This window comes from Oncorhynchus nerka, linkage group LG1, assembly GCF_034236695.1.
Source record: "Oncorhynchus nerka isolate Pitt River linkage group LG1, Oner_Uvic_2.0, whole genome shotgun sequence".
NCBI classification, from domain to species: Eukaryota; Metazoa; Chordata; class Actinopteri; order Salmoniformes; family Salmonidae; genus Oncorhynchus; species Oncorhynchus nerka.
The window spans coordinates 55,123,596-55,143,620 of record NC_088396.1 but is presented as its reverse complement, the minus strand read 5'-3'; the positions used below and the strand labels follow the sequence as shown (position 1 = coordinate 55,143,620).

The following is a 20,025-nucleotide window of genomic DNA, read 5'->3' as shown; positions in this document are numbered from 1 at the left end:
GTTGGTCTGTAAAGAGGAGGTGGTGGTCTGTAAAGAGGAGGTGTTGGTCTGTAAAGAGGAGGTGTTGGTCTGTAAAGAGGAGGTGGAGGTGTAGGTCTGTAAAGAGGAGGTGTTGGTCTGTAAATATGAGGTGTTGGTCTGTAAAGAGGATGGGAGGTGTTGGTCTGTAAAGAGGAGGTGTTGGTCTGTAAAGAGGAGGTGGTGGTCTGTAAAGAGGAGGTGGTGGTCTGTAAAGAGGAAGTGTTGGTCTGTAAAGAGGAGGTGGTGGTGTAGGTCTGTAAAGAGGAGGTGTTGGTCTGTAAAGAGGAGGTGGTGGTCTGTAAAGAGGAGGTGTTGTTTTGTGTTCTAACCTACCTGAGAGCAGTATAGCGTGGTCACAGGTCTGGTAGAGACGACAGGACAGGTGTGTAGCCAGGGGCTGCTGGTGGCATCGCCTGGTGTTCTTGTTGAGCTCACAGCTGGACACGGGCAGGTTGGGGCTGGTGAGGGGCAGAGGCTGGGGGCACTGGGCAAAGTCTGGGTGGTCTGTGAACTCAACACAATATCATCACGTCACATGGTGTAGAGGTAGAGACTGCAGTTGACGTAGTCACCCTCTTGGTGCCTTAGTGGTGTATGGATCAGACAGATTTCTCTGCAGAGCTGCAGTTACATCAGGCTAACAGCACTACAGCATTGTGTCTCCATGTTGGCTAATATTGTGTACTCCTAGCCTGGTCCCCAGATCTGCTTGTGCTGTCTCGTCAACACGAAATACCGGACAAACAGTTCTGGAACCAGGCTACCTGTAAGCCTGGTAGGTGGGCACCAACTCACCCACGCATCGTAGCCTCTGCGTCCGGTTGTTGTCCCTGACCCCGACCACCATGGGAAGGAAATGTATCTCACAGAGAGCCCCGCTGCGCTCCATCCTCCCCGGGCTGCTCCTAGGCCTCGACACGGTAGCCCTGCGGGCGCGCACGCTCCCCGGGCTGCTCCTGGGCCTCGACACGGTAGCCCTGCGGGCGCGCCCGCTCCCCGGGCTGCTCCTGGGCCTCGACACGGTAGCCCTGCGGGCGCGCCCGCTCCCCGCCAGCCTCTCGCTGCCGCTCTGACGACGCTTCAGCTGGTTCTGACAGCGACTCTTTAGGGCCAGGGTCAGACACTCCTCTCCTGGAGAAACAACAACAACAACAACACAGGTCAGGTCAGGTGAGACACAACACATATCAAAACACAACACATCACACTCCCATGTCTACAGCCTCCCATGTCTACAGCCTCCCATGTCCACAGCCCAGCCCCCATGTCCACAGCCCCCCATGTCTACAGCCTCCCATGTCTACAGCCCAGGAACCCCATGTCCACAGCCCCTCATGTCCACAGCCCAGCCCACCATGTTCACAGCCCAGGGCCCCCATTTCCACAGCCCAGGAACCCCATGTTCACAGCCCAGGAACCCCATGTCCACAGCCCAGGAACCCCATGTCCACAGCCCAGGAACCCTATGTCCACAGCCCCCCATGTCCACAGCCCAGGAACCCCATGTCCACAGCCCCCCATGTCTACAGCCCCCCATGTCCACAGCCCAGGAACCCCATGTCCACAGCCCCCATATCCACAGCCCAGCCCCCATGTCTACAGCCCCCATGTCCACAGCCCAGCCCCCATGTTTACAGCCCCCATGTCCACAGCCCCCATGTCTACAGCCCCCATGTCTACACCCCCATGTCCACAGCCCCCATGTCCACAGCCCAGCCCCCATGTCTACAGCCCCCATGTCTACAGCCCCCATGTCCACAGCCCCCATGTCTACAGCCCCCATGTCCACAGCCCCCATGTCCACAGCCCAGCCCCCCATGTCTACAGCCCCCATGTCCACAGCCCCCATGTCTACAGCCCCCATGTTTACAGCCCAAGGCCCCCATGTCTACAGCCCCCATGTCTACAGCCCCCATGTCTACAGCCCCCATGTCCACAGCCTCCCATGTCCACAGCCTCCCATGTCTACAGCCCCCATTTCCACAGCCCAGGGAACCATGTCCACAGCCCCCATGTCTACAGCCCCCATGTCTACAGCCCAAGGCCCCCATGTCCACAGCCCAGGGCCCCCATGTCCACAGCCCAGGGAACCATGTCTACAGCCCCCATGTTCAAAGCCCCCATGTCTACAGCCCCCATGTCCACAGCCCAGCCCCCATGTCCACAGCCCAGGAACCCCATGTCCACAGCCCCTCATGTCCACAGCCCAGCCCCCATGTCCACAGCCCCCCCCATGTCCACAGCCCAGCCCCCATGTCTACAGCCCAGGGCCCACAGCCCAGGGCCCCATGTCCACAGCCCAGGGGCCCCATGTCCACAGCCCAGCCCCATGTCCACAGGCCCCATGTCCACAGCCCAGGGCCCCCATGTCCACAGCCCAGGGGCCCCATGTCCACAGCCCCCATGTCCACAGCCCAGGGCCCCCATGTCCACAGCCCCCATGTCCACAGCCCAGGGCCCCCATGTCCACAGCCCAGGGGCCCCATGTCCACAGCCCCCCATGTCCACAGCCCAGGGCCCCCATGTCCACAGCCTGCGTCTGTGTTTTAACAAGACAAAGCTGACATGACACATATTTCCTGAGACATACAGTCTACAGGATGGGTTCAGTCTTACATGCATTAGAAACAGCATCGGGGTGGATATGGTGGGACACGTGTCATTCAGGTTAGTGGAAATGTTGAGTTGTCTTGTCTGTTTGTCTTTGTATGTTTTTATTGTCACACAAAAAAAGTTATATATAAAAATGTGTATTTATATATTTTTGACGAAAGTTGAGATAGAGCTCATTGGACCAGTCATGCAAGATGAACACTAACTAAGAGAGAAAGTGTGTTGACAGTGGTAACTAACCAATTCCATGTTATTAATCTTGAAACTACCCCTCCCGGTTCCGGGAGAATTGTCATCAACTACACTAATTAGCATAACGCAACGGACAAAAAATCTTGCTAGCAAATATTCATATTCATGAAATCACAAGTGAAATATAGTGAAACACAGCTTAGCCTTTTGTTAATCACCCTGTCATCTCAGATTTTCAAAATATGCTTTACAGCCAAAGCAAGACAAGCATTTGTGTAAATTTATCGATAGCCTAGCATAGCATTTTGTCCAGCTAGCAGCAGGTAACTTAGTCACGAAAATCAGAAAAGCAATCAAATTAAATCGTTTACCTTTGATGAGCTTCGGATGTTTTCACTCACGAGACTCCCAGTTAGACAGCAAATGTTCATTTTGTTCCATAAAGATTATTTTTTTATAGCCGAAATACCTCCGTTTATTGTCCATGTTTTGTTGAGAAATCCACCGGAAGTTGCGGTCACGACAACGCCGGAAAAAAATCCAAATTATATCCATAATATCGACAGACATGGCAAACGTTTTTTTATAATCAATCCTCAACGTGTTTTTCAAATATCTATTCGATAATATATCAACCGGGACAATTGTCTTTTCAGTAGGAGCGAGAGGAACAATGGCCGCCTTTGTCTATTACGCACAAATCACTCTGAGAGCCACCACCTGACCACTGATGTAATGTTGTCGTTCACGCTAATTTTTCAAAATAAAAGCCTGAAACTATGTCTAGTGGCACATTGGGGAAGCCATAGAAAAAGGAATTGGGTTGATATCCCTTTCAATTGGCAATAGGGATGCATAGGAACACAGGGGTTTCAAAATAAGTGTCACTTCCTGATTGGATTTTTCTCAGGCTTTCGCCTGCAATATCAGTTCTGTTATATTCACAGACAATATTTTTACAGTTTTGGAAACTTTAGAGTGTTTTCTATCCTAAGCTGTCAATTATATGTATATTCTAGCAACTGGTCCTGAGAAATAGCCCATTTACTTTGGGAACGTAATTTTTCAAAAAATGAAAATAGTGCCCCCTAGCCTTAAGAGGTTTTAACTGTGTTCACTAACCCATTTCCTGTTGTTAACTGTGGTGACTAACCCATTTCCTGTTGTTAACTGTGGTGACTAACCCATTTCCTGTTGTTAACTGTGGTGATTAACCCATTTCCTGTTGTTAACGGTGGTGACTAATCCATTTCCTGTTGTTAACGGTGGTGACTAATCCATTTCCTGTTGTTAACTGTGGTGACTAATCCATTTCCTGTTGTTAACTGTGGTGACTAACCCATTTCCTGTTGTTAACTGTGGTGACTAACCCATTTCACTGTCCCATTTCCTGCCGTTGGTCTCTCTCTGTCCACTGTCATGTACTAGACTGTAGTGTGAGGGGCAGGGCTGTCATGTACTAGACTATAGTGTGAGGAGCAGGGCTGTCATGTACTAGACTGTAGTGTGAGTGGCAGGGCTGTCATGTACTAGACTGTAGTGTGAGGAGCAGGGCTGTCATGTACTAGACTGTAGTGTGAGGGGCAGGGCTGTCATGTACTAGACTGTAGTGTGAGGGGCAGGGCAGGGCTGTCATGTACTAGACTGTAGTGTGAGGAGCAGGGCTGTCATGTACTAGACTGTAGTGTGAGGAGCAGGGCAGGGCTGTCATGTACTAGACTGTAGTGTGAGGGGCAGGGCAGGGCTGTCATGTACTAGACTGTAGTGTGAGGAGCAGGGCTGTCATGTACTAGACTGTAGTGTGAGGAGCAGGGCTGTCATGTACTAGACTGTAGTGTGAGGAGCAGGGCTGTCATGTACTAGACTGTAGTGTGAGGGGCAGGGCAGGGCTGTCATGTACTAGACTGTAGTGTGAGGAGCAGGGCAGGGCTGTCATGTACTAGACTGTAGTGTGAGGAGCAGGGCTGTCATGTACTAGACTGTAGTGTGAGGAGCAGGGCAGGGCTGTCATGTACTAGACTGTAGTGTGAGGAGCAGGGCAGGGCTGTCATGTACTAGACTGTAGTGTGAGGAGCAGGGCTGTCATGTACTAGACTGTAGTGTGAGGGCCAGGGCTGTCATGTCCTAGACTGCAGTGTGAGGGGCAGGGCAGGGCTGTCATGTACTAGACTGTAGTGTGAGGAGCAGGGCTGTCATGTACTAGACTGTAGTGTGAGGGGCAGGGCTGTCATGTACTAGACTGTAGTGTGAGGAGCAGGGCAGGGCTGTCATGTACTAGACTGTAGTGTGAGGAGCAGGGCTGTCATGTACTAGACTGTAGTGTGAGGAGCAGGGCTGTCATGTACTAGACGGTAGTGTGAGGGGCAGGGCTGTCATGTACTAGACTGTAGTGTGAGGAGCAGGGCTGTCATGTACTAGACTGTAGTGTGAGGGGCAGGGCTGTCATGTACTAGACTGTAGTGTGAGGGGCAGGGCAGGGCTGTCATGTACTAGACTGTAGTGTGAGGAGCAGGGCTGTCATGTACTAGACTGTAGTGTGAGGAGCAGGGCAGGGCTGTCATGTACTAGACTGTAGTGTGAGGGGCAGGGCAGGGCTGTCATGTACTAGACTGTAGTGTGAGGAGCAGGGCTGTCATGTACTAGACTGTAGTGTGAGGAGCAGGGCTGTCATGTACTAGACTGTAGTGTGAGGAGCAGGGCTGTCATGTACTAGACTGTAGTGTGAGGGGCAGGGCAGGGCTGTCATGTACTAGACTGTAGTGTGAGGAGCAGGGCAGGGACTGTCATGTCATGTACTAGACTGTAGTGTGAGGAGGGCAGGGCTGTCATGTACTAGACTGTAGTGTGAGGAGCAGGGCAGGGCTGTCATGTACTAGACTGTAGTGTGAGGAGCAGGGCAGGGCTGTCATGTACTAGACTGTAGTGTGAGGAGCAGGGCTGTCATGTACTAGACTGTAGTGTGAGGAGCAGGGCTGTCATGTACTAGACTGTAGTGTGAGGGCCAGGGCTGTCATGTCCTAGACTGCAGTGTGAGGGGCAGGGCAGGGCTGTCATGTACTAGACTGTAGTGTGAGGAGCAGGGCTGTCATGTACTAGACTGTAGTGTGAGGGGCAGGGCTGTCATGTACTAGACTGTAGTGTGAGGAGCAGGGCAGGGCTGTCATGTACTAGACTGTAGTGTGAGGAGCAGGGCTGTCATGTACTAGACTGTAGTGTGAGGAGCAGGGCTCTCATGTACTAGACTGTAGTGTGAGGAGCAGGGCTGTCATGTACTAGACTGTAGTGTGAGGAGCAGGGCTGGGCTGTCATGTACTAGACTGTAGTGTGAGGGGCAGGGCTGTCATGTACTAGACTGTAGTGTGAGGAGCAGGGCTGTCATGTACTAGACTGTAGTGTGAGGAGCAGGGCTGTCATGTACTAGACGGTAGTGTGAGGGGCAGGGCTGTCATGTACTAGACTGTAGTGTGAGGAGCAGGGCTGTCATGTACTAGACTGTAGTGTGAGGGGCAGGGCTGTCATGTACTAGACTGTAGTGTGAGGAGCAGGGCTGTCATGTAATAGACTGTAGTGTGAGGGGCAGGGCAGGGCTGTCATGTACTAGACTGTAGTGTGAGGGGCAGGGCAGGGCTGTCATGTACTAGACTGTAGTGTGAGGAGCAGGGCTGTCATGTACTAGACTGTAGTGTGAGGAGCAGGGCAGGGCTGTCATGTACTAGACTGTAGTGTGAGGAGCAGGGCTGTCATGTACTAGACTGTAGTGTGAGGGGCAGGGCTGTCATGTACTAGACTGTAGTGTGAGGAGCAGGGCTGTCATGTACTAGACTGTAGTGTGAGGGGCAGGGCTGTCATGTACTAGACTGTAGTATGAGGGGCAGGGCTGTCATGTACTAGACTGTAGTGTGAGGAGCAGGGCTGTCATGTACTAGACTGTAGTGTGAGGGGCAGGGCAGGGCTGTCATGTACTAGACTGTAGTGTGAGGAGCAGGGCAGGGCTGTCATGTACTAGACTGTAGTGTGAGGGGCAGGGCAGGGCTGTCATGTACTAGACTGTAGTGTGAGGAGCAGGGCAGGGCTGTCATGTACTAGACTATAGTGTGAGGAGCAGGGCTGTCATGTACTAGACTGTAGTGTGAGGAGCAGGGCTGTCATGTACTAGACTGTAGTGTGAGGAGCAGGGCTGTCATGTACTAGACTGTAGTGTGAGGGGCAGGGCTGTCATGTACTAGACTGTAGTGTGAGGGGCAGGGCAGGGCTGTCATGTACTAGACTGTAGTGTGAGGAGCAGGGCAGGGCTGTCATGTACTAGACTGTAGTGTGAGGGGCAGGGCTGTCATGTACTAGACTGTAGTGTGAGGAGCAGGGCTGGGCTGTCATGTACTAGACTGTAGTGTGAGGAGCAGGGCAGGGCTGTCATGTACTAGACTGTAGTGTGAGGGGCAGGGCAGGGCTGTCATGTACTAGACTGTAGTGTGAGGGGCAGGGCAGGGCTGTCATGTACTAGACTGTAGTGTGAGGAGCAGGGCTGTCATGTACTAGACTGTAGTGTGAGGAGCAGGGCTGTCATGTACTAGACTGTAGTGTGAGGGGCAGGGCTGTCATGTACTAGACTGTAGTTTGAGGAGCAGGGCTGTCATGTACTAGACTGTAGTGTGAGGAGCAGGGCAGGGCTGTCATGTACTAGACTGTAGTGTGAGGGGCAGGGCAGGGCTGTCATGTACTAGACTGTAGTGTGAGGAGCAGGGCTGTCATGTACTAGACTGTAGTGTGAGGGGCAGGGCTGTCATGTACTAGACTGTAGTGTGAGGAGCAGGGCTGTCATGTACTAGACTGTAGTGTGAGGGGCAGGGCTGTCATGTACTAGACTGTAGTGTGAGGGGCAGGGCAGGGCTGTCATGTACTAGACTGTAGTGTGAGGAGCAGGGCTGTCATGTACTAGACTGTAGTGTGAGGAGCAGGGTTGTCATGTACTAGACTGTAGTGTGAGGAGCAGGGCTGTCATGTACTAGACTGTAGTGTGAGGGGCAGGGCTGTCATGTACTAGACTGTAGTGTGAGGGGCAGGGCTGTCATGTACTAGACTGTAGTGTGAGGGGCAGGGCTGTCATGTACTAGACTGTAGTGTGAGGAGCAGGCAGGGCTGTCATGTACTAGACTGTAGTGTGAGGAGCAGGGCAGGGCTGTCATGTACTAGACTGTAGTGTGAGGAGCAGGGCAGGGCTGTCATGTACTAGACTGTAGTGTGAGGAGCAGGGCTGTCATGTACTAGACTGTAGTGTGAGGAGCAGGGCAGGGCTGTCATGTACTAGACTGTAGTGTGAGGGGCAGGGCTGTCATGTACTAGACTGTAGTGTGAGGGGCAGGGCAGGGCTGTCATGTACTAGACTGTAGTGTGAGGAGCAGGGCAGGGCTGTCATGTACTAGACTGTAGTGTGAGGGCAGGGCTGTCATGTACTAGACTGTAGTGTGAGGAGCAGGGCAGGGCTGTCATGTACTAGACTGTAGTGTGAGGAGCAGGGCAGGGCTGTCATGTACTAGACTGTAGTGTGAGGGGCAGGGCAGGGCTGTCATGTACTAGACTGTAGTGTGAGGGCAGGGCAGGGCTGTCATGTACTAGACTGTAGTGTGAGGAGCAGGGCTGTCATGTACTAGACTGTAGTGTGAGGGGGCAGGGCTGTCATGTACTAGACTGTAGTGTGAGGAGCAGGGCTGTCATGTACTAGACTGTAGTGTGAGGAGGGCAGGGCTGTCATGTACTAGACTGTAGTGTGAGGGGCAGGGCAGGGCTGTCATGTACTAGACTGTAGTGTGAGGAGCAGGGCTGTCATGTACTAGACTGTAGTGTGAGGGGCAGGGCTGTCATGTACTAGACTGTAGTGTGAGGAGCAGGGCTGTCATGTACTAGACTGTAGTGTGAGGGCAGGGCAGGGCTGTCATGTACTAGACTGTAGTGTGAGGGGCAGGGCAGGGCTGTCATGTACTAGACTGTAGTGTGAGGAGCAGGGCTGTCATGTACTAGACTGTAGTGTGAGGAGCAGGGTTGTCATGTACTAGACTGTATGTGAGGAGCAGGGCTGTCATGTACTAGACTGTAGTGTGAGGGCAGGGCTGTCATGTACTAGACTGTAGTGTGAGGGGCAGGGCTGTCATGTACTAGACTGTAGTGTGAGGGGCAGGGCTGTCATGTACTAGACTGTAGTGTGAGGAGCAGGGCAGGGCTGCAGGGCTGTCATGTACTAGACTGTAGTGTGAGGAGCAGGGCTGTCATGTACTAGACTGTAGTGTGAGGGCAGGGCTGTCATGTACTAGACTGTAGTGTGAGGGGCAGGGCTGTCATGTACTAGACTGTAGTGTGAGGGGGCAGGGCTGTCATGTACTAGACTGTAGTGTGAGGAGCAGGGCAGGGCTGTCATGTACTAGACTGTAGTGTGAGGAGCAGGGCAGGGCTGTCATGTACTAGACTGTAGTGTGAGGAGCAGGGCTGTCATGTACTAGACTGTAGTGTGAGGAGCAGGGCAGGGCTGTCATGTACTAGACTGTAGTGTGAGGAGCAGGGCAGGGCTGTCATGTACTAGACTGTAGTGTGAGGAGCAGGGCTGTCATGTACTAGACTGTAGTGTGAGGAGCAGGGCTGTCATGTACTAGACTGTAGTGTGAGGGCAGGGCTGTCATGTACTAGACTGTAGTGTGAGGAGCAGGGCTGTCATGTACTAGACTGTAGTGTGAGGGGCAGGGCTGTCATGAGACTGTAGTGTGAGGGGCAGGGCAGGGCTGTCATGTACTAGACTGTAGTGTGAGGAGCAGGGCTGTCATGTACTAGACTGTAGTGTGAGGGGCAGGGCTGTCATGTACTAGGGTGTGAGGAGCAGGGCTGTCATGTACTAGACTGTAGTGTGAGGAGCAGCAGGGCTGTCATGTACTAGACTGTAGTGTGAGGAGCAGGGCTGTCATGTACTAGACTGTAGTGTGAGGAGCAGGGCTGTCATGTACTAGACTGTAGTGTGAGGGGGGCAGGGCTGTCATGTACTAGACTGTGTGAGGTGTGAGACTGGTGTGAGGGCAGGGCTGGGCTGTCATGTACTAGACTGTAGTGTGAGGAGCAGGGCAGGGCTGTCATGTACTAGACTGTAGTGTGAGGGGGCAGGGCTGTCATGTACTAGACTGTAGTGTGAGGAGCAGGGCTGGGCTGTCATGTACTAGACTGTAGTGTGAGGAGCAGGGCTGGGCTGTCATGTACTAGACTGTAGTGTGAGGGGCAGGGCAGGGCTGTCATGTACTAGACTGTAGTGTGAGGGGCAGGGCAGGGCTGTCATGTACTAGACTGTAGTGTGAGGAGCAGGGCTGTCATGGGACTGTAGTGTGAGGAGCAGGGCTGTCATGTACTAGACTGTAGTGTGAGGGGCAGGGCTGTCATGTACTAGACTGTAGTGTGAGGAGCAGGGCTGTCATGTACTAGACTGTAGTGTGAGGAGCAGGGCAGGGCTGTCATGTACTAGACTGTAGTGTGAGGAGCAGTACTAGACTGTAGGGCAGGGCTGTCATGTACTAGACTGTAGTGTGAGGGGCAGGGCTGTCATGTACTAGACTGTAGTGTGAGGAGCAGGGCTGTCATGTACTAGACTGTAGTGTGAGGGGCAGGGCTGTCATGTACTAGACTGTAGTGTGAGGGGCAGGGCTGTCATGTACTAGACTGTAGTGTGAGGGGCAGGGCAGGGCTGTCATGTACTAGACTGTAGTGTGAGGAGCAGGGCTGTCATGTACTAGACTGTAGTGTGAGGAGCAGGGTTGTCATGTACTAGACTGTAGTGTGAGGAGCAGGGCTGTCATGTACTAGACTGTAGTGTGAGGGGCAGGGCTGTCATGTACTAGACTGTAGTGTGAGGGGGGCAGGGCTGTCATGTACTAGACTGTAGTGTGAGGGCAGGGCTGTCATGTACTAGACTGTAGTGTGAGGAGCAGGGCAGGGCTGTCATGTACTAGACTGTAGTGTGAGGAGCAGGGCAGGGCTGTCATGTACTAGACTGTAGTGTGAGGAGCAGGGCTGTCATGTACTAGACTGTAGTGTGAGGGGCAGGGCTGTCATGTACTAGACTGTAGTGTGAGGAGCAGGGCAGGGCTGTCATGTACTAGACTGTAGTGTGAGGGGCAGGGCTGTCATGTACTAGACTGTAGTGTGAGGGGCAGGGCAGGGCTGTCATGTACTAGACTGTAGTGTGAGGAGCAGGGCAGGGCTGTCATGTACTAGACTGTAGTGTGAGAGGCAGGGCTGTCATGTACTAGACTGTAGTGTGAGGAGCAGGGCTGGGCTGTCATGTACTAGAATGTAGTGTGAGGAGCAGGGCAGGGCTGTCATGTACTAGACTGTAGTGTGAGGGGCAGGGCAGGGCTGTCATGTACTAGACTGTAGTGTGAGGGGCAGGGCAGGGCTGTCATGTACTAGACTGTAGTGTGAGGAGCAGGGCTGTCATGTACTAGACTGTAGTGTGAGGGGCAGGGCTGTCATGTACTAGACTGTAGTGTGAGGAGCAGGGCTGTCATGTACTAGACTGTAGTGTGAGGAGCAGGGCAGGGCTGTCATGTACTAGACTGTAGTGTGAGGGGCAGGGCAGGGCTGTCATGTACTAGACTGTAGTGTGAGGAGCAGGGCTGTCATGTACTAGACTGTAGTGTGAGGGGCAGGGCTGTCATGTACTAGACTGTCATGTGACTAGACTGTAGTGTGAGCAGGGCTGTCATGTACTAGACTGTAGTGTGAGGGCAGGGCTGTCATGTACTAGACTGTAGTGTGAGGGGCAGGGCAGGGCTGTCATGTACTAGACTGTAGTGTGAGGAGCAGGGCTGTCATGTACTAGACTGTAGTGTGAGGAGCAGGGTTGTCATGTACTAGACTGTAGTGTGAGGAGCAGGGCAGGCTGTCATGTACTAGACTGTAGTGTGAGGGCAGGGCTAGGGCTGTCATGTACTAGACTGTAGTGTGAGGGGCAGGGCTGTCATGTACTAGACTGTAGTGTGAGGGGCAGGGCTGTCATGTACTAGACTGTAGTGTGAGGAGCAGGGCAGGGCTGTCATGTACTAGACTGTAGTGTGAGGAGCAGGGCTGTCATGTACTAGACTGTAGTGTGAGGGGCAGGGCTGTCATGTACTAGACTGTAGTGTGAGGGGCAGGGCTGTCATGTACTAGACTGTAGTGTGAGGGGCAGGGCTGTCATGTACTAGACTGTAGTGTGAGGAGCAGGGCAGGGCTGTCATGTACTAGACTGTAGTGTGAGGAGCAGGGCAGGGCTGTCATGTACTAGACTGTAGTGTGAGGAGCAGGGCTGTCATGTACTAGACTGTAGTGTGAGGGGCAGGGCTGGGCTGTCATGTACTAGACTGTAGTGTGAGGAGCAGGGCAGGACTGTAGTGTGAGGAGCAGGGCTGTCATGTACTAGACTGTAGTTTGAGGGGCAGCAGGGCTGTCATGTACTAGACTGTAGTGTGAGGAGCAGGGCTGTCATGTACTAGACTGTAGTGTGAGGAGCAGGGCTGTCATGTACTAGACTGTAGTGTGAGGGGGGCTGTCATGTACAGGGCTGTCATGTACTAGACTGTAGTGTGAGGGGCAGGGCAGGGCTGTCATGTACTAGACTGTAGTGTGAGGAGCAGGGCAGGGCTGTCATGTACTAGACTGTAGTGTGAGGGGCAGGGCTGTCATGTACTAGACTGTAGTGTGAGGAGCAGGGCTGGGCTGTCATGTACTAGACTGTAGTGAGAGGGCAGGGCAGGGCTGTCATGTACTAGACTGTAGTGTGAGGGGCAGGGCAGGGCTGTCATGTACTAGACTGTAGTGTGAGGGCAGGGCTGTCAGGGCAGGGCTGTCATGTACTAGACTGTAGTGTGAGTGTGACTAGGAGTGTGAGGGCAGGGCTGTCATGTACTAGACTGTAGTGTGAGTGTGAGGGCAGGGCTGTCATGTACTAGACTGTAGTGTGAGGAGCAGGGCAGGGCTGTCATGTACTAGACTGTAGTGTGAGGGGCAGGGCAGGGCTGTCATGTACTAGACTGTAGTGTGAGGAGCAGGGCTGTCATGTACTAGACTGTAGTGTGAGGGGCAGGGCTGTCATGTACTAGACTGTAGTGTGAGGGCAGGGCTGTCATGTACTAGACTGTAGTGTGAGGGGCAGGGCTGTCATGTACTAGACTGTAGTGTGAGGAGCAGGGCTGTCATGTACTAGACTGTAGTGTGAGGGGCAGTAGTGTGAGGGGCAGGGCTGTCATGTACTAGACTGTAGTGTGAGGAGCAGGGCTGTCATGTACTAGACTGTAGTGTGAGGAGCAGGGCTGTCATGTACTAGACTGTAGTGTGAGGGGCAGGGCTGTCATGTACTAGACTGTAGTGTGAGGAGCAGGGCTGTCATGTACTAGACTGTAGTGTGAGGGGCAGGGCTGTCATGTACTAGACTGTAGTGTGAGGGGCAGGGCTGTCATGTACTAGACTGTAGTGTGAGGAGCAGGGCTGTCATGTACTAGACTGTAGTGTGAGGAGCAGGGCAGGGCTGTCATGTACTAGACTGTAGTGTGAGGGCAGGGCTGTCATGTACTAGACTGTAGTGTGAGGAGCAGGGCTGTCATGTACTAGACTGTAGTGTGAGGGGCAGGGCTGCAGGGCTGTCATGTACTAGACTGTAGTGTGAGGAGCAGGGCTGTCATGTACTAGACTGTAGTGTGAGGGGCAGGGCAGGGCTGTCATGTGACTGTAGTGTGAGGGGCAGGGCTGTCATGTACTAGACTGTAGTGTGAGGGGCAGGGCAGGGCTGTCATGTACTAGGGTGTGAGGGGCAGGGCTGTCATGTACTAGACTGTAGTGTGAGGAGCAGGGCTGTCATGTACTAGACTGTAGTGTGAGGGCAGGGCTGTCATGTACTAGACTGTAGTGTGAGGAGCAGGGCTGTCATGTACTAGACTGTAGTGTGAGGGGGCAGGGCAGGGCTGTCATGTACTAGACTGTAGTGTGAGGAGCAGGGCTGTCTGTCATGTGTGTCATGAGACTGTAGTGTGAGGAGCAGGGCTGTCATGTACTAGACTGTAGTGTGAGGGGCAGGGCAGGGCTGTCATGTACTAGACTGTAGTGTGAGGAGCAGGGCTGTCATGTACTAGACTGTAGTGTGAGGAGCAGGGCTGTCATGTACTAGACTGTAGTGTGAGGAGCAGGGCTGTCATGTACTAGACTGTAGTGTGAGGGCAGGGCAGGGCAGGGCTGTCATGTACTAGACTGTAGTGTGAGGGGCAGGGCAGGGCTGTCATGTACTAGACTGTAGTGTGAGGAGCAGGGCTGTCATGTACTAGACTGTAGGGAGGAGCAGGGCTGTCATGTACTAGACTGTAGTGTGAGGAGCAGGGCTGTCATGTACTAGACTGTAGTGTGAGGAGCAGGGCTGTCATGTACTAGACTGTAGTGTGAGGGCAGGGCTGTCATGTACTAGACTGTAGTGTGAGGAGGCAGGGCTGTCATGTACTAGACTGTAGTGTGAGGAGCAGGGCTGTCATGTACTAGACTGTAGTGTGAGGAGTGTGGGCAGGGCTGTCATGTACTAGACTGTAGTGTGAGGAGCAGGGCAGGGCTGTCATGTACTAGACTGTAGTGTGAGGGGCAGGGCTGGGCATGTACTAGACTGTAGTGTGAGGGAGCAGGGCAGGGCTGTCATGTACTAGACTGTAGTGTGAGGAGCAGGGCTGTCATGTACTAGACTGTAGTGTGAGGGGCAGGGCTGTCATGTACTAGACTGTAGTGTGAGGGGCAGGGCTGTCATGTACTAGACTGTAGTGTGAGGAGCAGGGCTGTCATGTACTAGACTGTAGTGTGAGGGCAGGGCAGGGCTGTCATGTACTAGACTGTAGTGTGAGGAGCAGGGCTGTCATGTACTAGACTGTAGTGTGAGGGGGGCTGTCATGTACTAGACTGTAGGTGAGGGGCTGTCATGTACTAGACTGTAGTGTGAGGGCAGGGCTGTCATGTACTAGACTGTAGTGTGAGGAGCAGGGCTGTCATGTACTAGACTGTAGTGTGAGCAGGGCTGTCATGTACTAGACTGTAGTGTGAGGAGCAGGGCAGGGCTGTCATGTACTAGACTGTAGTGTGAGGGCAGGACTGCAGGGCTGTCATGTACTAGACTGTAGTGTGAGGGCAGGGCAGGGCTGTCATGTACTAGACTGTAGTGTGAGGAGCAGGGCTGTCATGTACTAGACTGTAGTGTGAGGGGCAGGGCTGTCATGTACTAGACTGTATGTACTAGACTGTAGTGTGAGGAGCAGGGCTGTCATGTACTAGACTGTAGTGTGAGGGGCAGGGCAGGGCTGTCATGTACTAGACTGTAGTGTGAGGAGCAGGGCAGGGCTGTCATGTACTAGACTGTAGTGTGAGGAGCAGGCAGGGCTGTCATGTACTAGACTGTAGTGTGAGGGGCAGGGCAGGGCTGTCATGTACTAGACTGTAGTGTGAGGAGCAGGGCTGTCATGTACTAGACTGTAGTGTGAGGAGCAGGGCTGTCATGTACTAGACTGTAGTGTGAGGAGCAGGGCTGTCATGTACTAGACTGTAGTGTGAGGGCAGGGCTGTCAGCAGGGCAGGGCTGTCATGTACTAGACTGTGTCAGTGTGAGGGGCAGGGCTGTCATGTACTAGACTGTAGTGTGAGGGGCAGGGCTGTCATGTACTAGACTGTAGTGTGAGACTGTCATGTGACTGAGTGGGCAGGGCTGTCATGTACTAGACTGTAGTGTGAGGGGCAGGGCTGGGCTGTCATGTACTAGACTGTAGTGTGAGGGCAGGGCAGGGCTGTCATGTACTAGACTGTAGTGTGAGGGGCAGCAGGGCTGTCATGTACTAGACTGTAGTGTGAGGAGCAGGGCTGTCATGTACTAGACTGTAGTGTGAGGGGCTGTCAGGGCTGTCATGTACTAGACTGTAGTGTGAGGAGCAGGGCTGTCATGTACTAGACTGTAGTGTGAGGAGCAGGGCAGGGCAGGGCTGTCATGTACTAGACTGTAGTGTGAGGGCAGGGCTGTCATGTACTAGACTGTAGTGTGAGGAGCAGGGCTGTCATGTACTAGACTGTAGTGTGAGGGGCAGCAGGGCTGTCATGTACTAGACTGTAGTGTGAGGGGCAGGGCAGGGCTGTCATGTACTAGACTGTAGTGTGAGGAGCAGGGCTGTCATGTACTAGACTGTAGTGTGAGGAGCAGGGCTGTCATGTACTAGACTGTAGTGTGAGGAGCAGGGCTGTCATGTACTAGACTGTAGTGTGAGGGCAGGGCTGTCATGTACTAGACTGTCAGTGTGAGGGAGCAGGGCTGTCATGTACTAGACTGTAGTGTGAGGGGCAGGGCTGTCATGTACTAGACTGTAGTGTGAGGAGGGGCAGGGGGTGAGGGCTGTCATGTACTAGACTGTAGTGTGAGGGCAGGGCAGGGCTGTCATGTACAGGTGTGAGGAGCTGTCATGTACTAGACTGTAGTGTGAGGGGCAGGGCTGTCATGTACTAGACTGTAGTGTGAGGAGCAGGGCTGTCATGTACTAGACTGTAGTGTGAGGGGCAGGGCTGTCATGTACTAGACTGTAGTGTGTCATGTACTAGACTGTAGTGTGAGGAGCAGGGCTGTCATGTACTAGACTGTAGTGTGAGGGGCAGGGCAGGGCTGTCATGTACTAGACTGTAGTGTGAGGAGAAAGGGCTGTCATGTACTAGACTGTAGTGTGAGGGGCAGAGCAGGGCTGTCATGTACTAGACTGTAGTGTGAGGGGCAGGGCTGTCATGTACTAGACTGTAGTGTGAGGAGCAGGGCTGTCATGTACTAGACTGTAGTGTGAGGAGCAGGGCTGTCATGTACTAGACTGTAGTGTGAGGGGCAGGGCAGGGCTGTCATGTACTAGACTGTAGTGTGAGGAGCAGGGCTGTCATGTACTAGACTGTAGTGTGAGGAGTAGTGTGAGGGCAGGGCAGGGCTGTCATGTACTAGACTGTCAGTGTGAGGGGGGCAGCAGGGCTGTCATGTACTGACTGTACTGTGAGAGGGCTGTCATGTACTAGACTGTAGTGTGAGGGGCAGGGTTGTCATGTACTAGACTGTAGTGTGAGGGGCAGGGCAGGGCTGTCATGTACTAGACTGTAGTGTGAGGAGCAGGGCAGGGCTGTCATGTACTAGACTGTAGTGTGAGGGGCAGGGCAGGGCTGTCATGTACTAGACTGTAGTGTGAGGAGCAGGGCTGTCATGTACTAGACTGTAGTGTGAGGAGCAGGGCTGTCATGTACTAGACTGTAGTGTGAGGGGCAGGGCAGGGCTGTCATGTACTAGACTGTAGTGTGAGGGCAGGGCAGGGCTGTCATGTACTAGACTGTAGTGTGAGGAGCAGGGCTGGGCTGTCATGTACTAGACTGTAGTGTGAGGAGCAGGGCTGTCATGTACTAGACTGTAGTGTGAGGAGCAGGGCTGTCATGTACTAGACTGTAGTGTGAGGGGCAGGGCTGTCATGTACTAGACTGTAGTGTGAGGGGCAGGGCTGTCATGTACTAGACTGTAGTGTGAGGAGCAGGGCTGTCATGTACTAGACTGTAGTGTGAGGGGCAGGGCTGTCATGTACTAGACTGTAGTGTGAGGAGCAGGGCAGGGCTGTCATGTACTAGACTGTAGTGTGAGGTAGTGTGAGGGCAGGGCTGTCATGTACTAGACTGTAGTGTGAGGAGCAGGGCTGTCATGTACTAGACTGTAGTGTGAGGGGCAGGGCAGGGCTGTCATGTACTAGACTGTAGTGTGAGGAGCAGGGCTGTCATGTACTAGACTGTAGTGTGAGGGGCAGGGCTGTCATGTACTAGACTGTAGTGTGAGGGGCAGGGCTGTCATGTACTAGACTGTGTGAGGAGCAGGGCTGTCATGTACTAGACTGTAGTGTGAGGGGCAGGGCAGGGCTGTCATGTACTAGACTGTAGTGTGAGGAGAAAGGGCTGTCATGTACTAGACTGTAGTGTGAGGGGCAGAGCAGGGCTGTCATGTACTAGACTGTAGTGTGAGGGGCAGGGCTGTCATGTACTAGACTGTAGTGTGAGGAGCAGGGCAGGGCTGTCATGTACTAGACTGTAGTGTGAGGAGCAGGGCTGTCATGTACTGTCAGACTGTAGTGTGAGGAGGGCAGGGCTGTCATGTACTAGACTGTAGTGTGAGGGCAGGGCAGGGCTGTCATGTACTAGACTGTAGTGTGAGGAGCAGGGCTGTCATGTACTAGACTGTAGTGTGAGGGGCAGGGCTGTCATGTACTAGACTGTAGTGTGAGGGGCAGGGCAGGGTGTGAGGGGCAGGGCTGTCATGTACTAGACTGTAGTGTGAGGGGCAGGGCTGTCATGTACTGTAGACTGTAGTGTGAGGGGCAGGGCTGTCATGTACTAGACTGTAGTGTGAGGAGCAGGGCTGTCATGTACTAGACTGTAGTGTGAGGGGCAGGGCAGGGCTGTCATGTACTAGACTGTAGTGTGAGAGGGCTGTCATGTACTAGACTGTAGTGTGAGGAGCAGGGCTGTCATGTACTAGACTGTAGTGTGAGGAGCAGGGCTGTCATGTACTAGACTGTAGTGTGAGGGCAGGGCTGTCATGTACTAGACTGTAGTGTGAGGGCAGGGCTGTCATGTACTAGACTGTAGTGTGAGGGGCAGGGCAGGGCTGTCATGTACTAGACTGTAGTGTGAGGGGCAGGGCTGTCATGTACTAGACTGTAGTGTGAGGGCAGGGCTGTCATGTACTAGACTGTGTACTAGAGGGGGGCAGGGCTGTCATGTACTAGACTGTAGTGTGAGGGGCAGGGCAGGGCTGTCATGTACTAGACTGTAGTGTGAGGAGCAGGGCTGTCATGGGTAGTGTGAGGGCAGGGCTGTCATGTACTAGACTGTAGTGTGAGGGGCAGCAGGGCTGTCATGTACTAGACTGTAGTGTGAGGAGCAGGGCTGTCATGTACTAGACTGTAGTGTGAGGAGCAGGGCAGGGCTGTCATGTACTAGACTGTAGTGTGAGGAGCAGGGCTGTCATGTACTAGACTGTAGTGTGAGGAGCAGGGCTGTGTCATGTACTAGACTGTAGTGTGAGGAGCAGGGCTGTCATGTACTAGACTGTAGTGTGAGGGCAGGGCTGTCATGTACTAGACTGTAGTGTGAGGGGCAGGGCTGTCATGTACTAGACTGTAGTGTGAGGGCAGGGCTGTCATGTACTAGACTGTAGTGTGAGGGGCAGGGCAGGGCTGTCATGTACTAGACTGTAGTGTGAGGAGCAGGGCTGTCATGTACTAGACTGTAGTGTGAGGGGCAGGGCTGTCATGTACTAGACTGTAGTGTGAGGGGCAGGGCTGTCATGTACTAGACTGTAGTGTGAGGGGCAGGGCTGTCATGTACTAGACTGTAGTGTGAGGAGCAGGGCTGTCATGTACTAGACTGTAGTGTGAGGGCAGGGCAGGGCTGTCATGTACTAGAGACTGTAGTGTGAGGAGCAGGGCAGGGCTGTCATGTACTAGACTGTAGTGTGAGGAGCAGGGCAGGGCTGTCATGTACTAGACTGTAGTGTGAGGAGCAGGGCTGTCATGTACTAGACTGTAGTGTGAGGGGCAGGGCAGGGCTGTCATGTACTAGACTGTAGTGTGAGGAGCAGGGCTGTCATGTACTAGACTGTAGTGTGAGGGGCAGGGCTGTCATGTACTAGACTGTAGTGTGAGGGGCAGGGCTGCCATGTACTAGACTGTAGTGTGAGGAGCAGGGCTGTCATGTACTAGACTGTAGTGTGAGGGGCAGGGCAGGGCTGTCATGTACTAGACTGTAGTGTGAGGAGAAAGGGCTGTCATGTACTAGACTGTAGTGTGAGGGGCAGAGCAGGGCTGTCATGTACTAGACTGTAGTGTGAGGGGCAGGGCTGTCATGTACTAGACTGTAGTGTGAGGAGCAGGGCTGTCATGTACTAGACTGTAGTGTGAGGAGCAGGGCTGTCATGTACTAGACTGTAGTGTGAGGGGCAGGGCTGTCATGTACTAGACTGTAGTGTGAGGAGCAGGGCTGTCATATACTAGACTGTAGTGTGAGGGGCAGGGCAGGGCTGTCATGTACTAGACTGTAGTGTGAGGGGCAGGGCTGTCATGTACTAGATAGACTGTAGTGTGAGGGGCAGGGTTGTCATGTACTAGACTGTAGTGTGAGGGG

At 53.5% G+C, this 20,025-nt stretch overlaps 1 protein-coding gene across 1 annotated transcript in view; it reads right to left on the bottom strand.

The window, feature by feature from the left end:
- si:ch211-67e16.11 (uncharacterized) overlaps positions 1 to 20,025 on the bottom strand; it is a 72,773-nt gene that overhangs the window by 25,010 nt on the left and 27,738 nt on the right. Inside the window, exons 2-3 of the mRNA XM_065019666.1 lie at positions 817 to 1,152; positions 355 to 525 (exon numbers count right to left, since the gene is read on the bottom strand). Of these exons, the coding sequence (XP_064875738.1) occupies positions 355 to 525; positions 817 to 1,152 (507 nt within the window). The remainder of the gene's footprint in view (positions 1 to 354; positions 526 to 816; positions 1,153 to 20,025) is intronic.